Source organism: Carcharodon carcharias, chromosome 32, assembly GCF_017639515.1.
Source record: "Carcharodon carcharias isolate sCarCar2 chromosome 32, sCarCar2.pri, whole genome shotgun sequence".
In the NCBI taxonomy this organism is placed as follows: Eukaryota; Metazoa; Chordata; class Chondrichthyes; order Lamniformes; family Lamnidae; genus Carcharodon; species Carcharodon carcharias.
This window is the reverse complement of record NC_054498.1, coordinates 8,700,520-8,725,203: the sequence shown is the minus strand read 5'-3', so window position 1 is coordinate 8,725,203 and position 24,684 is coordinate 8,700,520. Positions and strand designations below refer to the sequence as shown.

The 24,684-nt window shown below is 42.0% G+C and overlaps 1 protein-coding gene across 4 annotated transcripts in view; it reads right to left on the bottom strand.

Annotated features, from left to right (window-relative positions):
- Nucleotides 1–5,904: 5,904 nt before the first annotated feature.
- Nucleotides 5,905–24,684, bottom strand: part of scaper (S-phase cyclin A-associated protein in the ER) — a 294,594-nt gene continuing 275,814 nt past the window's right edge. For 3 of the 4 annotated variants that reach the window (XM_041178255.1, XM_041178258.1, XM_041178257.1), the window contains 3 exons: nt 14,007–14,198; nt 9,915–9,966; nt 9,380–9,825 (listed from right to left, as the gene is read on the bottom strand). In XM_041178255.1, the coding sequence (XP_041034189.1) occupies nt 9,719–9,825; nt 9,915–9,966; nt 14,007–14,198 (351 nt within the window). In that variant the 3' untranslated portion in view covers nt 9,380–9,718. Of the gene's footprint in view, nt 6,053–9,379; nt 9,826–9,914; nt 9,967–14,006; nt 14,199–24,684 lie in introns of those variants that run through there. The other variant, XM_041178256.1, reaches the window with a different exon arrangement.

The window sequence follows — 24,684 nt, the reverse complement described above, 5'->3', positions numbered from 1 at the left end:
TTTGCTATCTGATCTCATCCTATTTTCCTGCTTCCGATTGTATCGTCTCCCCACTCACCGCAGGGCAATGGCCCCAGAATCCCAATTCTGGATCTTCTCCTCCTCACGGTTTCCCACGGCGTGCCGGACGTGTCGAAGGGTCATGAGGACTCGAAACGTCAACTCTTTTCTTCTCCGCCGATGCTGCCAGACCTGCTGAGTTTTTCCAGGTAATTCTGTTTTTGTTTTGGATTTCCAGCATCCGCAGTTTTTTTGTTTTTATGCCGGACATTCTGTCCATTTGGACTCGGCGATCATTATATTTCTTCGGATCACCCGGAGTTGGCAAAGTTGCGCCCAGAGTTGATCTGTCGAAGCGTTACAAGTTGTCTCACTGACACAACATTAAATAAATCTCACGCAGGTAGCTTCCGTCGGCTCGGCGAGTTTGCGTCTTTTATAAGTTGCAAACACTGCTGCAGCCTGAGTTATTAAAGCCCCTTAAACCCCGTTTAAAGGACATTAATAGCTTTTTAACTGGAATCGGCAACGAAAATTCAAGCCGCTTACCTCAAAATTCACTCGAGCGGCACTTCGCCAGCACTGGTCACAGCAGGTGCTCAAACTCTTGGCCGGGAACCCGAGTGTTTCTTTACAGGTTTAAGGCTGTTACCACCTCAGGTTCAATTTGAAAGTGGGCGTTTATCACTTAACATGAATAATGGATTCCAAGAATTGTGAACCAGTGGATCTTAAAAAAAACAAATTATGTTATAACAGTTGACTGCACTCCATTGGCTGTCAAGCGTTTTAAGACACCCGGCGATGGTGAAAAGCGCTATATAAATGCAAGTCTCTTGAGAATGCATTCTTTGGAAACTACACAAGACAATTAATGTCCTTTAATGGGACGGATTTTCTATTAGATAGATATGGCTGCTTTATGAGAACTCCTGTTCGTCCACCTCCAGCAGATATGAAAAGAAAGCGGTTCACAAGAAACTCCACGGATTTAATATGACCTCGAGTGAAACTTACACATTTTCTGGCAGCCTCTCAGCGTTATAACGCACTCGTTTTTTCCTCTGTTACATCTGCGGTCACTAACACACAGCACTCGGGAGTTCGAGCACTTCTCAAAAGTGGGGGAACTTTATCCCCCACTCTTGTCGGTTTCCAGCCTCCGCTTGGATACTCGCAACTTGTTTACACTTTACAGATAAATGGACTCTATCAAAACGACCGATTCCTTCAGAGCCCTGCAGGGCCCTGATGTTTGTGCTACACACACGAGACAAAATAAAACTGGACAGTGAAAAACTGAGGCGTCACAAACTATTCAGCCGGTTAATTTCTTTCAGTTACTTTCGGGTTTCCTATTGTGTTTTTAAAACAATCCAAAACCTGTGTACTTTATCTTGGAATATATATAAATAATAAAAAATATCAAGTACATAATACTATGTAACATAAATAATGCAATATATAACATAAATAATACATAATATACGTGTATGTATATATATATATATATATAAATATATAGTAGTCTATTTGCAGAATGGAAACTTATCAAGTCACTTTCTCCCTTCCGTATCCGAACAGGACCCAAATTTGATCGGCAAAACTGTTTTAGTAACAGATCATCGGCGCTGGGACCCAGAGGAGGTTAATTTGCTGCCGAGGCCCCACCCCCTTGTCAGTGTTGCTAATTCTCGCTTTTCCTCATCATTGGGAACTTTGTGGACACCTGATATTTACCGATTTAAAACGCTCCAGCTAACCTTGCAGTTCATGCAAGTAGTTTAAGGGGTTGCAACAGGGGAGATAGAGGAGCTCAGAGTCGAGGGAGAAAGTTAGTAAGATAACAGCGTGAACTGTGTAACAATGGCTTGAAATGATTAAAGCGGCTCCCTCCAAACACACACACACACACACACACACAAATACTTTCCGGGATTAAACCAGGAAGTTGAAGTCACATTGGTGATGTGCAGATGTGCTTTGATTTCCCTCAATCCACTATCTGATTTAAGGAAATTTGCGGAAACAGGGAGTCACTCTCGGATGGGAACATTCATTCAACTGCGGGTCCTGAACAAAAACAGTGCGGAGCTCGGCACAAACAGGAGCAGCAACTTTGCAGTCATGAAGCCAGGCGTGGTGAGACTATTCGGCCAGTTAATCACACGGCAGTTTTTAATAAAGAGACCGGTTACCGCAGTCTCTCAATTTATGAAAGAATCTCCTGTCCGGACAAACTCTTATTCCAGACCCACACGTTTTCGGGGAGAAAACAGGGACCACCAGGCAGGCAGCAATGAAAATGCTGCTCATCTTTGATAAACCCAGTGGAGTTCATCCCCCTGACATCCAAGAACGATTAAGTCACAAATCTGATTTCTCTACCCGATTGAAAACCTTTCATTTTTAAGGCGAATGCAGTGTTCTCCTGCTTGTGCTCCCCCCCCCCCCCCATTTTGTCGCTCATACGGATCATCTGATGTACCCCTCACCCATGGGGTTACTTTCTTGCAATCAAATCCCGCCCAGTTATTTTGTCCCCCTCCCCCCACCCCCTCTTGAAACACTGCATTCCACAAGCGCCCAGACTCTCCTCCTCACTTGCCTCAATTTGTCGAAAGCTCGGGTCACGGGGGTGGTCTTCGCTTCAAATACGAACCGTTGACGACACAGGGACTCAAACCCTTTTGGCCTTTTCTCTTCCTAGGTACAAACTCCAGGCTCCTTATTAAAACGCCTGCTCGGCTTCACCGCTGCTCAATATTTTATTTCCCTTACCTTTTGCTTTCAGCCGCGGTGATTGATGTCCTGGATTGCGAGCCTGAGCCATTCCTATAAACTGCTAACGTGACAGTGTCCGATACATCACGAAGAATGCACACCTTCAGGTGTAAAACCTCTTTCTCCTGTTCTCACAGCTTCAAGTCCATCAAGCACTCTAGGCACCTAATGGAAGGATAGCAATCAGGGCAAAACATCCATACAACTATTACTGCTGGAAAATGGCACCGTCGCCAATTGTAAATTATTTCTTCATAAGTTTGTAGCATTAAAGGGAAGGCAGCTCCACGGTTAAGTACCATCACTGGGAGCTTAGCTTAGCTTAAGCCGCAGTTCCCCCCAAGCTCTCACAAACACGGTTGTTGCTCAGTTCACGTAATTGTTCCGAGTCACTGAACTTCTCCATTGGCAAATGTCACATTTCAGACACATGGAAGGGAGGAGAGGAATTGATGTCAGTCTCGGAATAGGTCTCCTCCTGTTCCTACTTTACTGAGATATTTTAGGTGCTGGGGTGAGCGCAAGTAGATGACCAGGCCGACACACATTTAAAGTCATCGTCAAAAGAGCCAGAGCTGAGGGGAGGAGAATCTGGAATATTGTGCCCGGTGGAAGTGGTTCAGTAACAATTTTCAAAAGTGAAATGGATAAATATTTAGGGGGAAATTTGTAGGGCTATGGGGAAAAGGCAGACTGGAACAAATCAAATAGACAGCACAGTCATAACAGGCCATATTAATATTGTGGCTACAAGAGCAGGCCAGAGGCTAGGAATCCTGCTACGAGTAGCTCATCTTCTGACACCCCAAAGCCTGTCCACCATCTACAAGTCAGGAATGTGATGGAATACTCCTCAATTGCCTGGATGAGCGCAGCTCCCACAACACTCAAGAAGCTGGACAGCAGTCCAATTGATTGGCACCACATCCACAAACATTCACTCCCTCCACCAGTACCATCTACAAGATGCACTGCAGGAACTCACCAAGGCTCCTTAGACAGCACCTTCCAAACCCACGACCACTATCATCTAGAAGGACAAGGGCAGCAGTTAGATGGGAGCACCACCACCTGCAGGTTCCCCTCCAAGTCACACACCATCTTGACTTTTTTTTTAATTGTTCTTGGGATGTGGGCGTCATTGGCTAGACCAGCATTTATTGCCCATCCCTTGAAGGCACTTAAGAAGCAACCACATTGCTGTGGGTCTGGAGTCACATATAGGCCAGACCAGGTAAGGACAGCAGATTTCCTTCCCTAAAGGACATTAGTGAACCAGATGGGTTTTTACAACAATCAACAATGGTTTCATGGTCATCACAAGACTTTTAATTCCATAATTTATTGGACTCAAATTCTACCATCTGCTGTGGTGGGATTTGAACCCTGGTCCCCAGAGCAGTACCCTGGGTCTCTGGGTTATCCGATCTAGTGACAATACCACTATGCCACTGCCTCAGAAATATATTGCCGTTCCTTCACTGTCACTGGGTCAAAACCCTGGAACTCCCTCCCTAACAGCACTGTGGGTGTGCCTAAACCACATGGACTGCAGCGGTTCAAGAAGGCAACTCACCACCACCTTCTCAAAGGCAATTAGGGATGGCCAATAAATGCTGACCTAGCCAGCAAAGCCCAATCCCTGTGAATAAATTAAAAAAATGGTTTTCTTATGTGTTATATGCTGCTATGAAATGGAGAATTAGGCAATGTTCTCCACTACTAACCACCCGAGGAAAACAATCATGCACATTGAATGAGGGCAATACCAAGGCATTGCTGGAATGCAGTTACAGTCAAATACCTTACTGACAGAGGCCACATATGATGATAGAGGGAGTCAATTTGAAGGCTAGACATTAACTTAAAAGTGCCAGTAAAACTCATGACAACAGAGTTTGTGTACATACAAAAGATCTTTAGTAATATGTAGTTAACATTAAAGCACAAAATATATCCTGAAATTATGAAGCTTTACTCAGGTAGGTCATAACACCTGAACTCTTATGATCACTCACAGGTACATCACATTCTCTCCATTACTTCTCCCAGTTAGCTCCAGAGTAACCAGCTTCCTTTGGCTTTCCAACTTCTGTCTCACTTTCCTAAAGATGCCAATTCAAGCTGGTGACACCACTGCAAGCATTAAATGCCCTACAGCCACTTTAATGTGCGAATTAGGACAGACGATTTGACTGTGGGGTGCACAATTGTAAAGTTGTAAAGTGTGAACCCTTCTCGTCGATCCACGTGTGTTAAAGCAGGGACCAGGATTAGGGACCCTAGCTGCTTCCCCCTAAAACGGGAGTGCCAAGGCTGACAATAGCATCCTATTGCCATTCCAACCGTGATCAGCTAATTCAGAACAGATCAGAAACTGAACCAGGGGTTTTATTTGCCTACATGCTGTGCTAAATAAAAAGTAGCGCAGTTACCAATGAATCATTGAGGGGGTTCAGCCTTCCATTTCATTATTTAACATGAACATCACATGCCTCAATGATAAAGAACATGCTGGTAAGCAACTCTCATCACAGAGTAACTGTTGGTTTAAGAGCAGATCGTACATTGATTCTCATCCATTCCACAAAATATCAATATGTTAGTAAACTACCCACTGCATTGTCCACAGTATTTACAAGATGAGGGCGGTATTCACGGGATGAGGGCGTCACTGGCTAGGCCAGCATTTATTGTCCATCCCTAGTTGCCCTTGACAAGGTGGTGGTGAGCTGCCTTCTTGAACCGCTCAAGTCCATGTGGTGTAGGTACACCCACAGTGCTGTTAGGGAGGGAGTTCCAGAATTTTGACCCAATGACAGTGAAGGAATGGTGATATGGTTCCAAGTCAGGAAGGTGAGTGGCTTGCAGGTGGTGGTGTTCCCATGTATCTGTTGCCCTTGTCCTTCAAGGTGGTAGAGGCCACAAGTATGGAAGGTGATGTCGAAGGATCCTTGTTGAGTTGCTGCAGTACATCCTGTTGATGGTACACATTGCTGTCACTGTGCGTCAGTGGTGGATGGGGTGCCAATCAAATGGGCTGCTTTGGCTTGGATGGTGTCAAGCTTCTTGAGTATTGTTGGAGCTACACTCATCCAGGCAAGTGGAGAGTCTTACACTACTGACTTGTGCCTTGTAGATGGTGGACATGCTTTGAGGAGTCAGGTGGTGAGTTACTCGCTGCAGAATTCCCAGCCTCTGACCTTCTCTTGTAGCCACAGTATATGGTTTGGAGACACTTCAGAATATCTATCCACAGCACCACCTACTGGTTAAAGACTGAAATGTATTGTTACAGGATTTCCACTCTAAACGTTTACATAGTCAACTTGAATGCTAGATATTAACATGGAGGTGCCAGTAAAACTTATGGCAACAGGATCTGTGTACATAAAAGATTTTTAGTAATATGTAGATAACATAGAAACATAACTATATCCTGAAATTATAAAGCTTTACTCAAGTAGATCAAAACACCTGAAATCTTATGACCACTCACAGGTATATTATACTCTATCCATTACTGCATGGAAAAGTTGATCAAAGGGATTCACAAATCATTCTGGACTATATGAATCTTACAATTGGATTATAAGCTTGCAAACTCTTCCCACATATCTATAAACTCTTCTGCCACATATCTATGAGGCATGAACTTTTGCTGGGGTGCAGTTCAAGACAATGGCAGCCCCTGGTATCCTCACTCAAGTATCCCTCTATCATCATATGTGACCCAAGTCAGTAAGGAATTTGACTGTGTTCACACTCCAGCAATGCTTAGGTATTGCCCTCAATCAATGTGCATGATTGCTTTCCATAGGTGGTTTGTGGTGGGGAACATTGCCTTATTCTCCCTTTCATAGCATTATATAATACATAAGGAAACCATTTGGCCCATCGTGTCTGTGCTGTCTCTGATCCATCTCACTCTCCTGCCTTTTCACCATAGCTCCACAATTTTTTCCCCTTCAAGTATTTATCCAATTCACTTTTTACAGTTGATATTGAGCCACTTCCACCAGGCTTTCAAGCAGCACATTCCAGATTTACATCACCTCAGGTTCTTTTGATAATGACCTTAAATTTGTGTCATCTGGTTATTGATCTTCAGCCAGTGGAAACAGTTTATTCTATTCAATTATTCTTACTTATTCTATTCAAATAATTTTTGATTTTGAACACCTCTTTTAACTCTCCCTATGGCATCTGCTCCAAGGAGAACAATCCCAGATTCTCTCGTCTCTCCATGTATATCTGGCCTTACAGCAGTAAGTCCAATTTTATTACTATGGCTATCCCTTTCTGCCCTGCCTGAAAACAGCCAACTTAGCACAAACAAGAGATCAAACTAACAGATCACTGCATCTGTATGTTTCAGCACCATATCCATCTAGTGCTTAACATCTACGAGCTAGAAGTGAAAAATCTATTACTTGCCTTTCAGATGAGACGTTAAACTGAGACTCGTCTGTCTTCTCAATTGGATATAAAAGATCCAATGGCGGTACTTTAAAGAAGACCGGAGGAGTTCTCTCTGGTGCCCTGGCCAATATTTATCCCACGACCAACATCAGCTTAAAAAATAGTATCTAGCCTTTATCAATGTCTGTGGAACCTTAAGATAACAGCAAAATACTGCGGATGCTGGAAATCTGAAACAAAAACTGAAAATGCTGGAAAAACTCAACAGGTCTAGCAGCATCTGTGGAGTGAGAAAAACAGAGTTAATGTTTCGAGTCCGTATGACCCTTCTTCAGAGAAGAAGGGTCATACGGACTCGAAATGTTAACTCTGTTTCTCTCTGTGGAACCTTGCTTTGTGCAAATTGGCTGCCCATTTCTTCCATTGTAGCAAGTGACTACACTTCAAAAGTATTTCAATGGCTGTAAAGCACTTTGGGATGTCCTGAGGTTGTGAAAGGTGCTCTATAAATGCAAGTCTGTCTTTTACTCAGTATTGAGCTTTAGGCGCAGAGAGAAACCTTATCTATTTTTTCTTCAATTTTATGTTTCAAATAAAGATTCATTTTCTATTTTAAAGCATTTTTCTCCCTTCACTTAACCTGCACATAACCTGCTCTCAAGCTTCATATGTCATATGGGAAATTTGATCTGTGCTTCCTGCCTGTAGCTGAGATTGGGAACTCTGTCATGGTTAGACTACAGGCACAGACCTGCATCCTACAGAGCAACACGTCGCTACGACTCAAGGTTCTGTGCCGCAAAACAGGAGGACAATCTGATTCAGTCCTAGTAAATACAGCAATTGCTTTGGTGCATTGGCATTCATTGAGTGACCCAGGTAAAGGACCAAGGCCCAGGACACACTGAGATTGAAAAGAGAATGCAAAGAGAGTTTCTTTGGAGAGAAAGAATTTACAGTTTGGTAATAACAATTGAATACTAAACATTACATGATTATTAAAGATCAAGGGCACCAGTTTGTGGAAAATGGATGGAATAATGGAATATCCTCCAAAAGCATCGGTAAAAATCATGAAATCCCAGATTCTGGAACAGAACCTAACTTATTCAGTCACTTTACACTGGTAGTAATCCTAAAAACATTGTTTTATGTGGTAATGATCACATTGCCGTTTGTAGGAGTCTGCTGAATGTGAAATTAACTGCCATGATTCCTACATTACAACAGTGACTAGACTTCAAAAAGCATTTCCTTGGCTGTAAAGGCGCTTTCAGATGTCTGGTGGTCACTATACAAATCTCTTTCTTTCTTATTAAGGTGGTTACGGTACAGGTTCAATAACAGAAGTTGCAAGTTAAAATCCCACATGGCAAGTTCTGGCTGGTATCAAAAGAAAAGACCACGAAAGCTGCTGGATTGTTGTTCACACGCAATTCGTTTACAAATGTCTTTCAGGGAAGGAACCAGGCACCCCTCTTCAGTCTGGTCTACATGTGATTCTACCTCTATGCCTAATAGTTTGAAATTCAATGGCCTCTGAAGTAGCCTAGTAAGCCTCAGTTACAAAATACACTAGCTTCTCAAGATTACTAGAAGCTTGGACAAAAAATATGTGCATTGCCAGAGGCTCCCCTAGCCTCATAAAAATACTTTAAGGTCAGCATAGTTCATCCACATTTTGGGAACAATACATGTGGTGGCTATCGGCTTGAAGTAAATTGGGTCTATATTCTCTGTAGTTTAGGTGAATGACAGGTGATCTCATTGAAACATATAAGATTCTGAAGGAGCTTGATAGGATAGACACTGAAATTGTTTCCCCTGGCTGGGGTGTCTAGATAATGGGGACAAAATCTCAAGATAAGGGGCAATCATTTAGGACTGCAATTAGAAGTTTCTTCACTCAAAGGGTCGTGAATCTTTGGAATTCTCTATCCCACAGGGTTTTGGATGCACCATCATCAAATATAGTTAAGGCTGGGATAGGCAGGTTTTTGGTCTCCCAGGGGAATCAAGAAATTATGGGGAGTGGGCAGGAAACTGGAGTTGAAGCCAAAGATCAGCCATGACCATATTGAATGGCGAATCAGGCTCGAGGGGTTATCTGGTCTACTCCTACCCCATAAGTTGACCCCCAGCACATATTCAACACTTCACATCGATGCAGATGAAAATAAATAATTTTATTGGGTCATCAGCGTATTTGAATCACCGATGTACTTCTAATAAATAAAATTAGTTGATGCATTCCACAGGGAACTGCCGTATCATCCTAAACAACCGAAACCAAATGGGTTATTCTATATGCACAGACATTAGAAAGGTTCACATTAAAAAATTGTCAAAAAGTGATTACAATGAAGATCATATGTACAACAGGTACTATATACAATTTGTGCAAATCATATATAAGAACGTTCTAGAACATAATATCAGTGAATGAATTACTAGTTTTTAAACCAAATAATATTTTGTGGTATTGAATATTACCCCCCATTTTGTTTTATCCTTAGCAAACTGTCTCTTTGTTTAAAAAAAACTTCCTGGCATCCTCCCACATCTCACGGGGGAACCTGTTGGAGAATTCAAGGTAGTCTTGAGCTCCAGGAGTCTTCTCTGAAATGAGGAAGACAATAAATTAAGTAGAAGATTTATACTGTTGCCGTTTACGACAAGTATACAGAGAACAAACTGGTGATAATTACCCCTCTGTTGAGAAGATTTATTGTCTGACAGACTCAAATTCTGCGCAAAGTCCTAAGTTGAAAAAAAAACATGCATATTTAGTCATTTGATCAATTTTGTGTTTTTACCTGTACTTTTACTGTCCACTTTGGTTCTGTCCACTTTTCCCCCTCTTTCCATTTTTGCTACCCACGGTCATAGTTTTCCAGCATTATGAAGTAGTACAGTTTCAGATCAAGGTGATACTACACAGCGCTACACATCCCAGAAGAGTGTGACGAGCCCTTGTTCTAGGTTACTGTGGCCAGAGAAGTGCCACATGCTGTTCTTGAACAGCATCTTATTGGGCAGTATAATATGGTTTTTTAGATCAATATGTCATTGTGCATTTGGATAGGTGGTAGTGTGGGAAGAGGAGTTGGTGTTGGGAGTAATTGAGGAGTGTACAAGGATATCACTGAGGTTACGGTCCCTTCGGAGTGCTGAAAGAGGAGGGGAGGGGAATATGTGTTTGGTGATGGAAAAGTGCTAATGGAGAAGGAAATGGCAGACGATGATCTGTTGAATGGGGAGGGGTGGAAGATGAGGACAAGGGGAACCGGATTGAGATTCTGGGAGCGAGGAGAAGAGGTGAGAGCAGAAGCACAGGAAATGAAAGGGACATGGTAAAGGGCATTGTCTACCACGGTGGGGGTGGTGGCGCAAAGGTGGGAGAAATCATCAGTTGAATCAAAAGGAAGACATGGCATCGTCAAAACAGACACAGTGGAGACGCAGAAACTGTGAGAATGGAAGAGAGTCCTTACAGGAAATGTTGCAGGAGGACGTGTAGTCAACATAGCTGTGGGAGTCAGTAGGCTTGTAGTGGAACTTATTTTGAATCATCTTACTTGCCTAACTAAAATATTACAGATTTAAAATTCAGAGATTTGGAGTACATTATCTGTGACTAAGATCAAGATTTTAGTCTAGCATGATATCTGCCCTTGAGGTATGGGTGAAACTGTCCATCATCTTGCATTTCTCATAATTTGGGGGTGCAAAACTTTTTGAACATTTGAAGTAAGATGAAAAGTGTTAAATGTTCAAATCAAATGATTTTTTTTTTAATGACAGTGCCACTGTTTTGATCATAACATGAAGTCTGGCAGTATTCTCACTGCACTTAGTGTTCCCACAGATGCTTTTCAGGATTTGCATGTCTTCCCCTCAAATGTGTAAGATTCATGTCAGTACTAGTCCAGCAGCTCTTTGGAATAGAATATTCACAGTGGCATTGGTGCTATGCAGTTACCATTATTGACAGTAACTTACATTGCTGGCACCACTTCCCTCTCTACTCAAGCAAAGCCAAGTTCTTCACATATGCAGCTTTCATCAGCATTCAAATTACAGGTTATAGTTTAATGTTATCAAATAGTCAGGTGGACAGCTGGCTTTTTGCTCAAGTTAATGATGCTCATCGAGGTATTAAAGCTCCCTTTGAGAGAGTTGAAGTTATACTGCAGCTGGTGAAAAGTTAAACACTCTTTCCTCAAATTATTCTTACTATGCTCAACGTTAGATACGGGCAGCATTGTTAGCAACTTACGCCACACACTTTGCCTCAATGCAAAAGGCAATATTAATGAAAAAACTGTAGAGTAAATTGATAGTAAAATCACATTTATGTATCAGAAAAAGAACTGTAGATGCAGACTTGTGTCTGCAGCTCCACTATCTCAGCTTTGTTGGGATGTACAGCCTATATACCTAGCATCACACTGGCACTGAAATTCCTATACCACATTACTCAGTTGTGCGATGGGCAGAATGTGTTTTCGGCTTGACAGCAGCATCTTGTTAGTGGCAAACACCACTCGTGTTGCTACTGCATTGTAGCAGTGTGAAACAGCTAGCTTCACCTGTTGCTCAAACTTTTGGGACACCTTACCCTTCCAGGGTAATCTGAGGTAGACTGGGCCTTTTCAAGACTGAAAGTGGCAGCCTTAGGCCCATTCATGAGTTTGGGTGTAATATGGTGATCAGGATAGTTATTTTCCCACAGGGTGCCTTTGATGTGCCCTATTTCAGCATGAAGCTTGCATGGTGAGCAAATGGCTCAAGCCCTGTTTACAAGGTTGCTGATTAGGCCAATCTTGTGGCGCGTGGAACGGTAGGAAACCCAATGTGTAGTGTTGTGACCAGTGAAGGTAGGTTTACAGTAGTAGAGAACCCAGTGGCAGATTTCTCAACTAGCACGTCAAGGAAAGGGAGCTCATTTGATTGGTCCACGTGCCAGTATACACTGATCAACATACGTGTTGGGATTCCTGTAGTTCCACATGCTATAAGATTGGTCTTATCAAGAACCTCATAAATAAGGCCAGAGCCATTTGCTCACCGTGCAAGCTTAATGCTGAAGTAGGGCACATCAAAGCTACCCTGCAGGATAATGGCTACCTTGATCAGGTCTTTGCCCAATGTTATATTGCGCAAAGTCATGAATGGACCTAAGGCCGCCACTTTCTGGCCTGATAGGCGCTCAGTCTACCTCAAGTTACCCTTGAAGGGTATGATGGGTCTCAAAGATTTGAGCAACAGGTGAAGCTAGTCATTTCTATTTCCACTTCTAGTCATTACTATGCAGCAGCAACGTGAATGGTGCTCTCCACTAGCAGCCGAAGGGACATGCTATTTGATATAATCCACCAGTTTTTGAGATGTATGGCTTGCTGCTGGCATATGAATTTTGGAGCTGGTGTGATGCCAGATATGGAGGTCAAACGTCCCAAAAACTGGCGGGTCATATCAAACAGTTCCTTTGGCTGCCTGCAGTCGGCAAAGTACTGACCGTGTGCAACCAGCCTGTGTTCGTAAAACTCAAACATTATATCCAACATTAGATGTGATTCTGTGATTGGATAGCACAAGTTAAAAAAAATCCTTACTGTGCTAAGAATTACACTAACAACCAATTTAAGATTATCAGGTGGGCTTGCAGTGTGGCTCATTTATGCATGCTAGAAGTTATATACATTCACAGACATGGCCCTTCCTTTGCAAACAGAAAGAACATGTCCACACATTGCACATTTATTCAACTAAACAAAAGCTTTCATTCCCCATGGCAATACCTTGATCAATCAGAGTCAACCTGCCTGCTTTGAACTTAAACAAAGGCCTGGATTTCAACTCTTCCCTGGTACATTCTCCATGGTAACACTTTTACCAATCACAGACCACTTGCTGACCAATCAGCACTCTCTTCTTAAGCAATATAACTTCTATTCCCTTTACAATTGGTATTCTTGAGAATTGTCCTGATGAGTGCAGACATAAAGCTTTGACAGCATGTTTTTTTCCCCCCAGGAATACTCAAATAATGATATACTTCCAAGTCATGATGGTGAGAAACTTGGACAGGAACTTGTGGGTTGTGGTGTCCCCACATGCCAGCTGTACTTGTTCTTTTAGGTGGTACAGGTCGCAGGTTTGGAACATGCTGTCGCAGGGGTCTAACTTAATGAGATTAAACAATGGGATTAACTATTACAAAGCTATAGAATAACAGTCATAATTCGCCAAACAGTAGAACAGTATTTTGTTTGCTAAATTTCTTCTCTCCTCCTTTGCTGGTGTGCAACTCCACAGGTGTTCGCTGTTAGAAGTATGCCAAAATAGCTTTTATTCAAACCGAAGACAAGACAGTGACAGTTGCCAGGCTGTCTGCCAATGGTGGGTGTGGCAGCTGAACTTGTTCCTGTCCTTGTCCAATGTCCACACACCTGCACTTTCCAGTAACAATCACAGGATAGTGATTGGGAATGGGAACCTTGAATAACTTTTTGCTCAGTTTGAGGATGCTGAGGCCAACGGTGGCACCCTTACTGCAATCCTGAGTGGAATTGGCTAATATCACATCTACCTGCTCTATGGTTTGAAATTTAAGCTGCATGTGGGCAGTATGCAGCTGTGTATGTGCAAATGTGAATAAGCACACATAGATCTTTGCTTGCCTGATCAGTTGGCTGTGCAGAGCAGCCACTATAACTGAGTATTGTTGGGTCACACCACTCTAAAGTGGGCAACAGTCACAAAACAGTATGCACGGTACAATTTCACATGTTTACCTGGATAAATGTAGCCAGCAGAATGCAGCTCATCTCCTGCTCTAAGATGACCTTGTTCTGCAGGTTATTGTAACAAGCTGTGATCAGTGTTGGGAACAGGACTTTGATTAACCGCTGATCACTGAAGTACTGAAAAGGCAGTTGGCAGAGCTTCTGAAGAACAGTGGGATGGCGGCCTGATTGCACTGTTACCTAAAGGACAAAGGGAATATTATGTTCATAAAATAGAGGTAAAAACCAGTAAAACAGAGTGTATTATGTACAAATCCAAAATATATTAAAATCATGCATTTGTTGCACTTTTGTATTAATTTTCCCCGTTATAAACTCCTATGTACAAATTTATAATGTAAACTTGTCACACCGTCATTACCGCCTTCCACCAGTGGTGTTGCTGCAGCATCTCCATTTTCCCTCTCCCAGCACCTCAGCCTGTACCGAGAAATTCTTCTGCTCCAACCAACGCTGCTTTTCAAATGGCTGCCAGCACTACTTTTTGACAATAAATATTAACATGAGATCAAAGTTTTATGCAGAAATAAGGATATAATGCATGCCTTTAAAATAGGGATTCAATTATGTCTACAGGTCTCTGGTCTAATTATCCCCTGCTGTACTCACCTGAAGACTACACTACCTGTGTGGACCACAAAGGATTAAGTAGTGAGAAAAAAAGGAAGCAAATGCAAACAGAATAAAAACAAAAAAATGATGAAAGCGCACCGCAGGTCTGCTCGCACTTGAAGGAGAAAGTAGGTTAATGTTTCAGGTCGGAACTTTCATCACAACCTATCATTCGCTTTCAAACACAACTTTCCCACCCTAAGATTTCAGGCAGCTTCTATTTTTATGCCAGATTTCCAGTTTTCCTTTTGCACCTCCAGGTAAATTCAAGGGCTGTATGTAGCCATCCCACACCTTTGAGTCTGCTGGTGCAGTGTGTAAACCTTTTTAAACATTTACATTACAAGGGTGGACTAACAGAAAATGGCATAAAACAGATTAGCTAAACACACAACCACAAGCAGGTGTGTAGCGATCTCATACTGTTTAGCACTGTGTCAAAGACAACTGAAATGGGATACGAGACAACACAGATGTCAGAAGTAACCACTTCTCCCCTACTCTAAGTGACCGCTTCAACCTAGGAAGGTCAGAGGTCATGCATGACATAGCAGAGGAAACAGCTCTGGAATGTCTTATTCTGCATTACAATAACCCTTAAGGAGCCCAGGGCTAAATTGTGTTTTTAGTAATGGTTCAGCTAGCTATTACAAAAGTAAGAGTTTAATCAAGAACCTTCAGCTCCATCCCCTCCCCATGTTAAGTTAGCTTTCATCAGCTGTTGGGTTGCTAGAATTGGTCTGCGTGCTCCTGGGTAGGATGTGGAAAATCAGTCGGGGTTTCTAATCCTGATTGTTATCCAAGGGGAATCTGGTGGAATGGTCGGGAGAGAACAAGTTGAATTCAGCTGTGATGCTCTCCATGGTCAAATATCAGAGGGCCATTTATGTCTCTAACATTTATTGTTCATCATTAACTGCCTTGAGAAGGTGGTGGTGGTGAGCTGCCTTCCTGAATACAACTGAGTGACTTGTTAAGATATTTGGGAGGGCATTTAAGAATCAACCACATTGCCATTGGTCTGGAGTCACATACAAGCCTGACTGAGTAAGGATGGCAGACTTCTTTCCCTAAAGGACATCAGTGAATCTGATGGCTTTTCTTTACAACAACAATACTAATATTGTTGATATTAATGCTATTTTTTTGTTCCAGATTTATTTCATTGATTGAATTTAAATCCCCCCGCCATGGTGAGATTTGAATTCACGTCTCTGGATAAATAATCTAACCCTCTGTATTACCAGCACAGGAATATCATAACTGTGCTGAATTAAAAGTCGCAACCTCCTGTTAAGTCAATTGAGGCACTCTTGAAGTATAGTCAGTGGAGTAATGAAGGCAATATGGCAGCCAATTTATGCACAGTAAGCTCCCACAAATAGCAATGTGATCATGTCCAGACAGTCAGTTTAAAAAAAAAAATCAATTTGGTTGAAGGATAATATTAATATATGTCGAAGTTATACACTGTCAACGTCTTTTCAATTTTTGTCCCAGAGTCAGTGAATGACCTGTGCTACACTGGAGCAGTGCTTTGTTCAAATTGGTCAATGAGGCCGAGGGGTTAATGTCTATGTGCTCGGCGGTGGGGGTGGGGTGCATAGGGTCACTGGATAACGGTCAGAAGTGGGAACCTTGGCTGATTCTCCCCAATCCTTGCTCAGGTATCCGGACCAACCATCGCGATTCGCGAACCATCAACCTGACTGAGAAGCAGCTAACTCCCTGCCCTGGGTGACCTTGTTCAGTAACAGGGCTCCTCACCACAGAAAAGTGCTAAACTGGAACCTTTCAAACCTGACCGTCAACTTACTGCAGAATGTGGTATGTGACCGGGCTAGTATTAAATTCCACCGTGAGAGAAAAAGGAACAAAATGTTCACAGTTTTTAAGACCTATTACAATCTAAAATTTACAAGAAGTGTTGCAACAAGGATATTTCCATTGGCGTTTCACTGTAGACTCCTGATAAGTGAACGTTTAGAGAGGAGAGAAAAGTATTCACTTAAGATGAATAGACGATGAATTCTCCAGTGCCCCCTTCCCCCAACCTTTTAGCAGCCAAGTTGACTGAACCTAATGACGCATGAATAGACTTGGTCTCCAAAGGCACAGAGGTACACAATTAATTCCCCCACCACCACTCCCTTCCTCGGAATACAGCATCAGTTTGCTACATGAGGAATGCAGGGCACAGTCATCCCCTGAATCTATGTTTGCAGAGATTTTATAACTGCATATGTTAAGAAACAAACAGCCTGGAAAAGTGGGTGGGGGAGGAGTTTGGGGGGGGGGGGTGGTGGGGTAGGGAAAGGAGGCTTCAGAAGACACTTTAAAAAAAAATTCCAGTGATGTCGCCATTCGTTTTTCTTATCACTGCTCTCATCAGCTTAGCCGAGTCCAAGAGTAAGACTGTTTAGACTAATGGGACTTGTCATAAAGCAGGCCAAGTTTACAGAGAGACTTGCGCACATTAAGAAATGAAGCAATACCACTAATGGAACCTTGCTGTGCCCACATCCTGTTAGCTCCACAGAACCTTTTCAATCAAGTCATTAAATTCAACTAACTGATATTAAATTCAAATCACTCCCAGGTTAGCTTGATTACCAATGAACAATAAGGAAACATAAATTCTCTCAGAACCGACTTTCTTCAGCCTGGGAGGTAGGCTGGGGTAGGCCTTAAGGAGTTGTAAAACTGCAGCTCAGGATTGTAAATTGTGGATTGGCAAAACACAAACTTTCCAGGCGCAAGCACTCATGTCGGCTAGCACCCAAATTAAAGCCAGAGGTGCTGGATGAAACAGAGGAGCCTGCGACAACATAAATTGCAGGGTTTTACAAGATTTATTTCAAAGGGCTTTTTTTTAACAACTGCTGAAGAATATATGGCCCCACTGATGATGTACTTGAGTTGTAAGAATGCAAGTAAACAAACCCAAGTTTTAGGCACGAGGGCAAGAGACCTACTGCCAAGGGCTGTAATATATTGTGAGCAGCAATACGTAATGCACAATTAAATGGTGCATACTGAGCGCAACATTGAGGACGAAGAAGGGATTTATTCATGGAGGTTAGAAGGAACAAAACTACATATACTGGAATTTGAAGAAGAGAAAATAACAAGGAGGATGAAAAAAAAATCAGGCAAGTTCACTGCTCCTAATCATTATCTAGTGATTCCCTATTTGGAAAACACTTGTGTGAGGAAACTGAGTGGAGGCAAGATCAGGTTCTCAACTGGGGTGTCCTCCATGCTTCCCAATATTCAACGCCACAGTTCAAAGGTGAAGAAATAGGAAAGGTCCCTGGAGTTCGTGCCTATGATATCAGTATGCATCAGCCACATTTAAATTTGGAGGGGAATTAAATAACCAGAGAAAATGTAATAAATATGCAGGGCAGTCAGCCTTGGACAGAGAAAGAGAAATTAATGTTTCAGCTGGGATCTTTCATTAGAACTGCCTGAAAGGTTGTACCTGAATAACTAGCCAGCCTTTCTTAATCTTTCAGAAAAGCAATGACATACTATGTATTACCATCTCTATCTGATGGAATAGATCCCATGGCACTATTTCAAAGAAGAGATGTGAGGTTCCCCCCCCTCCAATGTCCTGGCCAATACTTATCCCTCAACATCACTACAGCAGATTATCTGCTCATTATCACATTGTTGTTTATAGGACCTTGCTGTGCGCAAATTGGTTGCCGTATTTCCTACATTATAACAGTGGCTGCACTTCAAAAGTACTTAATTGGCTGTAAAGTGCTTTGGGGTGTCCTGAGGTGGTGAAAGGCGCTAAAGAAGTCCATATCCTGCTTTTTCAATCAGTGTTTGATTCTGAAACTCAATGGGAGCCCATTAAATGCAAATGTAGTCTATAAAATACGACTTTTTCACCAAACTATGAAACATAAGGGCATTTTCAATACCAGGTTTCAGAATGTGCCAGCAAATAATAATAAATGGAATACAATGTGACTTCAATGTTGAAAAAATTCCATGCAGTTATTGAAATCTGGCCGCTTTACTTCATACAACAGTATTCACCGCTTTTCTGAAAACTGTGCTGGGCAAAAATGATACTGATGTACTATGGATTTATCACATGAAGCTAGGTTATCATCATTATCAGCTGTTTCTTCAGCTCTGAAGGAGGGTCATACGGACTCGAAACGTTAACTCTGTCTTTCTCTTCACAGGTGCTGTCAGATTTGCTGAGTTTTTCTTGTTTTTGTTTCAGATTTTCAGCATCCGCAGTATTTTGCCTTTATATTTATGTCAGCTGTTTCTTAATCAGTAGCACCCTCAGAGCTCTAGAATTCCTTTCCTGATGTTCTCCGACTCCTCTTCTTTTTTAAAATGCTGCTTAAAGCTTACCTCTTCGACCAAGCTTTTGATCACCTGCCTTAATATGTTATGTGGCACAGTGTCAACTTTAGCTCGATAGTGCACCTTGAGACATTTTACTTTGTTAAAGGTGTTACATAAATGCAAGCTGTTACAGGTTAAAGCCCCGCTCCAGAGGTTTGAGCAAGTACTCTAGGCTGATGCCCCTAGTGCAGCACTGAAGGAGTGCTGCATTGAGGCTGCTTTCCATTGTGACTTTAACCCAAACCTCCTTTATGTGAATGTTTAAGATCCCATGCTACTATTTAAAAGAATAACAGGGGAGTTCTCCTGGTGTTCTGGCAAATATTTATCCAACATAGCTAAAATAGATTATCTGGTCATTTATTGTTATTTGTGGGAGCTTGCTGTGCACAAAATAGGCTGCTGTGTTTCCTACATCACACCAGTGACTACACATCAAAGCTACTTAATTGGCTGTAAAGTGATTTGGGATCTCCTGATGTTGTGAAAAGCATTGTATAAGTACAATTCTTTCTTTTCTTTTTATGCAATGGGAAGCAGTGTACAGTGAAAACACTGAATGGAGAGCCAAAATAGACCCAGCAATCCAAAAAAAATTGCAGTTTCAAAAAATACAACAAAACTCTTAATTTGTTGGAGATTAAGTTGTTACCAGTGTGATGCTAAGCTGCACAAATCACAGTGCTCTCAGTTTCAAACCATGATTGCACTGAGTTAGCTGATTTCAGCCAGTGTGACAAAAGAATTGGCACAAAACTGCCTAGGGATTTTGCCTTCTAAGGACTATCTAGTGGCCCATGCTTGGAAAAGTGACTGTGTAGATGTTAGGCGAGGGCCAACTCCTGCTGGGCTACCATGTTCCCAATCCTGGTATAGCTTACAAACAACCGTTGAGCTAGGCTCGCACAATAAAAATGGGTACTTGGGTAGCAGCTGGTTTCCATGGAACTGCATCCCTGAGCAAGTCAAGAGAAAAGATAAGAAAAACACTTCTTACACTGTAAATATGAAACACAGGGTCCATCATCCTCGCTACATTACCTGAGCACAAGCGTTATATTCCCTGGAACACAGAAGGTAAGAGCACTTTGACTGAACTTTTTAGGATTTTGAAAGAAATCGACAGCATAGATAGGAAGACCTTTTTTTCTGCTGGCGGTGGAGTCTATGCCAAGGAAACACTAGCTTGAAATGAAATACAGACAAAAAGTGCTGGAAAAACTCAGCAGGTCTGGCAGCATCTGTGGTGACTACTTCGCAGAACAGCTCCGTTCGGTCCGCATGCATGACTGCTCCCTTTCAGTTGCTTGCCATTTCAATTCACCACCTTGACCTCATGCTCACATTTGTCCTCAGCATGTTGCAGTTTTCCAGTAACGCTCAATGCAAGCTTGAGAAACAGCACCTCATCTTCCAATTTAGCATTTCACAGCCTTCTGGACTCAACAGAGTTTAACAACTTCAGACCATGAACTTAGCCCTCCATTTTGCACTTTTCTCCCCTAGTGGCAGTCTGTATCTTGTTCTCATGTTTTGCTTTCAGACCCCAGTGACCTTCATTATGCTATAAAAAAAACTCCACAGATGCTGCCAGACCTGCTGAGTTTTTTCTAGCACTTTCTGTTTTTATTCCAAATCTCCAGCATCCACATCCAGTATCTTGTTTACATATGAGTTTAAAATGGCCAGGCAATTCAAGAGAGCAGCTAGGAAATACTTCTACACACAAAGGGTGGCAGAAGTGAGAGATTTTATCTTACAAGCAGCAGTAGGTGCTAGCTCAATTCATAATTTAAAATGGGGTAAATTGATTTTTGCTAGGCAAATGTATTAAGGGATATGGAGGCAAGGAGGATGGCTCTGACTGGTGGAACAGGCTCAAGGGTTTGAATATGCTCCTGCATTCCATAACCCCACTTATTTCTAAGGGGACTAAAGAGTCAGCCACTAGGCAAAAAAAACTCCATCATCCTGGGATGAAGGGATTATCTCATGAAGAAAAGTTGAATGTTGGATCTATGCCCGCTGGAATTTGGAAGAACGAGAGGTGATCTTATTGAAAGATAAAAGATCCTGAGGGTACGATATAGGGTGGATACTGGATGTTTCCACTTATGGGGAAGACTGGAACAAGGGGGCACAGTTTAAAAATAAGTGACCTCTCTTTTAAACTGGAGACAAGGAGACATTTTTTCTCTTAGAGGGTCAGAAGTCTGTGGAATTCTCTTCCCCAGAAAGCAGTGGAGACTGGGTCGTTGAACTTATTCAAAGATGAGTTAGAGTTTTGATAGGCAAGGGAGTCAAGATTTATTGGCAGGGGTTGGGGGACAGACAGAAAAGTGGAGTTGAAGTCAGTTTAGTCAAAGGAGCTGCCTCAAAGGATTGAATGGTCAGTCCTATTCCCATGTCCTCTGTTCATTCAGGCTCAGAACCTGGTGCAAGCTATGGGAATGCTAAAATGGGATTGGAGCTGCTTTACATTTGTTTGAATAGTGCTCACATACTGAATATGACAAGTTTGCTTTGCTGGCTGTGTGATATCCGCGCCGAGCAGTAATAATTTAAAAGCAGCTTTCAGGAACATAGGAAAGGAGTAGGTCCTTTGCCCCATCGAGCCTGCTGTGCCATTCAATTAGATCATGGCTGATCATTTACCTCAATGCCAGTTTCCTGCATTATCTCCATATACCCTGATGTCATTTATACCCTGATGTCATTAGTCTCCAGAAATCTATCGATTCTTGTCTTGAACATGCTCAATGATTGAGCTTCCACAGCCCCTGGAGTAGATAATTCCCAAGATGCACCACCCTCCGAGTGAAGAAATTCCACCTCATCTCAGTCTTAAATGGTCTACCCTTTATCCTGAAATTATGTCACCTGGTTTTAGACTCACCAGCCAGGGAAATCATCTTATTTACAACCACCCTGTCACACCCTGTAAGAATTTTGTAAGTTTCAAAGAGGTCACCTCTCATTCTTTGAGATTCTAGGGAATACAGACCCAGTCTCCTCAATCATTCCTCCTACAACAATCTCCCACCATCCCGGGGATTAATCTGCTGAATCTCTGTTGCATACCCTCTATGGCAAGTATATCCCTCCTTTGATAAAGGGACCAAAACTGTGTACAATACTCCAGGTGAGGTCTCACCAGGGCTCTATATAACTGCAGCAAGACATCCTTACTCCTGTACTCAAATACCCTCGCTATGAAGGCCATCAAACCATTTGCCTTCCTAATTGCTTGCTGCACCTGCATGCTAACTTTTAGTGACTCATGAACAACGACACCAAGGTCCCTTTGGACACCTGCATTTTCTGACCTCTCACCATTTAAGAAATATTCTGCCGTTCTCTTTTTTCTACCAAAGTGAATAACTTCACACTTATTCACATTATATTCCATCTGCCATGTTCTAGCCCATTCACTTAACCTTTCCAAATCCTCTTGAATCCTCCTCAACTTCCCCTCAACTTACGTTCCCATCCAAATTTGCTAATGACGCCAATATTACAATTGGTCCCCACATCCAAATCATTTATATAGAATGTGAACAGCTGTGGACCTAGCACTAATCCTTGTGGCAGCCCACTAGTAACAACCTTCCATCCTGAGAATGATCCATTTATTCCTACTCTCTGCTTTCTGTCTGTTAACCAATTTTCAACCCATACTAGTATATTTCCCCCAATCCCATGCACTCTAATTTTATTTACTGACCTCCGGTGTGGGACCTTATCAAAAACCTTCTGAAAATCCAAATACATCACATCTGCTGGTTCTCCTTTATCTATGCTACAAATAACATCCTCAAAAACTCCAACAAGTTCGTCAAACATGACTTCCCTTTCATAAATCCATGCTGGCTCTGCCCAATTTTATCACTTTTTCTAAATGTCCAGTTATCACATCATTTGTAATAGATTCAAACATTTTCTCTACTACTGACGTCAGACTAACAGGTCTACAGTTCTCCATTCTCCATCTTTTTCTTAATAGTGGGGCTACACTTGGCTACTTTACAGTCCGCAGGAACGTTTCCAGAATCTATAGAATTTTGAAAGATAACCACCAATGCATCCACTATCTCTCTAGCTACCTCCTTCAACACTCTGGGATGAAGCTCATATGGTCCTGGGGATTTATCAACCTTCAATCCAGTTAACATTTTAAGTACCAAGTCTTTACTAATACTAATTTCAGTTTCTCAGTTTCACAAATCCCTTGGTTGTCGAGTACTTCAGAGAGATTTTCTGTATTTTCTCCCTTGGACACAGACACAGAGTAACTGTTTAGTTTCTCCACCATTTCCTTGTTCTTCACTATAAATTCTCCTGTCCTCACCGATAGTGGGCCCACATTTGTCCTAGCTAATCTTTTCCTTTTCAAATATCTAAAGAAAATTTTACAGTCCACTCTAATGTTCCTCGCAAGTTTGCATTCATATTCTTTTTTTCCCTTTCTTAATCGGTTTCTTGGTTCTCCTTTGCTGGGTTCTAGATTGCTCCCAATCCTCAGGCTTACAACTTTTTCTGGCATCCTTATAAGCCGCTTCCTTTGATTTAATGAAATCTTTAACTTCTTTCATTAACCACAGTTGATTTACTTTGTCCTTTGGGTGTTTGCGCCTTAGAGGAATGCATATCTGTCATAGACTGTGTAGTATTTCTTTAAATACTAGCCATTGCCTTTCTACCATCAAATCTTTTAGCGTATTTTCCCAATCCCAGTCAACTTGCCCCTCATACCTTCAATTTCCTATCTTCAGATTTAAGATTCTAGTTTCAAAACGAACTATATCGCATTCAAACTTAATGCAAAATTCTATCATATTATGGTCACTATTTCCTAAAGGCTCCTTTACAGCAAGGTTATTAATTAGTTCCTTCTCATTTCACAACACTAAATCTAAAATAGCCCGATCCCTCGTAGCTCCTCAACATACTGCTCCAGAAACCCAGCTCGTACACACTCCAGGAATTCATCCTCCACAGCATTAGTGCTGATCTAGTTAACCCAGTCTGTGAAAATTGCCCATTATTAGTGTATTGCCCACATTACATGCATTCTAATTTCCTGATTTATACCATGCCCAACATTACCACTACAGTTTGGTGGCCTATGATCAACTCCCATCAATGTATGTTGCATGTTGCTGTTGCTTAGCTCCATGTAAACTAATTCCACATCTTGATCCTTCAATCTAAGGTGCTCTCTTATAAATGTACTGATCTTGTCCTTTATTAAGAGTACTACCCCATCTCCTTTTCCTTTTCACTTATCCCTCATAAATTCCGAATATCCTTGGATATTCAATTCCCAAACTTGGTCACCCTGTAGCCATGTCTCTGTAATGGGAATTTGTGCATTCAAATCATCAACCTTTTTGAGAATTGTACATGCATTCAGATAGAATGCCTTTAAATCTGCTTTTTTAACTTTATCCTCTATTCAGATCCAATTTGATGCTTGCCTATGCCGCGTCTGTCTTGGAAGTCGGGGAAGGAAAGAAAGCACTGCGGTGCCTCGCATCAGTAAAATCTGAAGGGTTTCCTAGGACAGTCTAAGCTTAGAAAAAAAGCCTCTAATTGCCATTAACTGAGGTCATCTGTGGTATTTGTTAATATTTAAGAGCCGTCAGTCAACCACCTGGCTTTGCCCCTTTCGGTT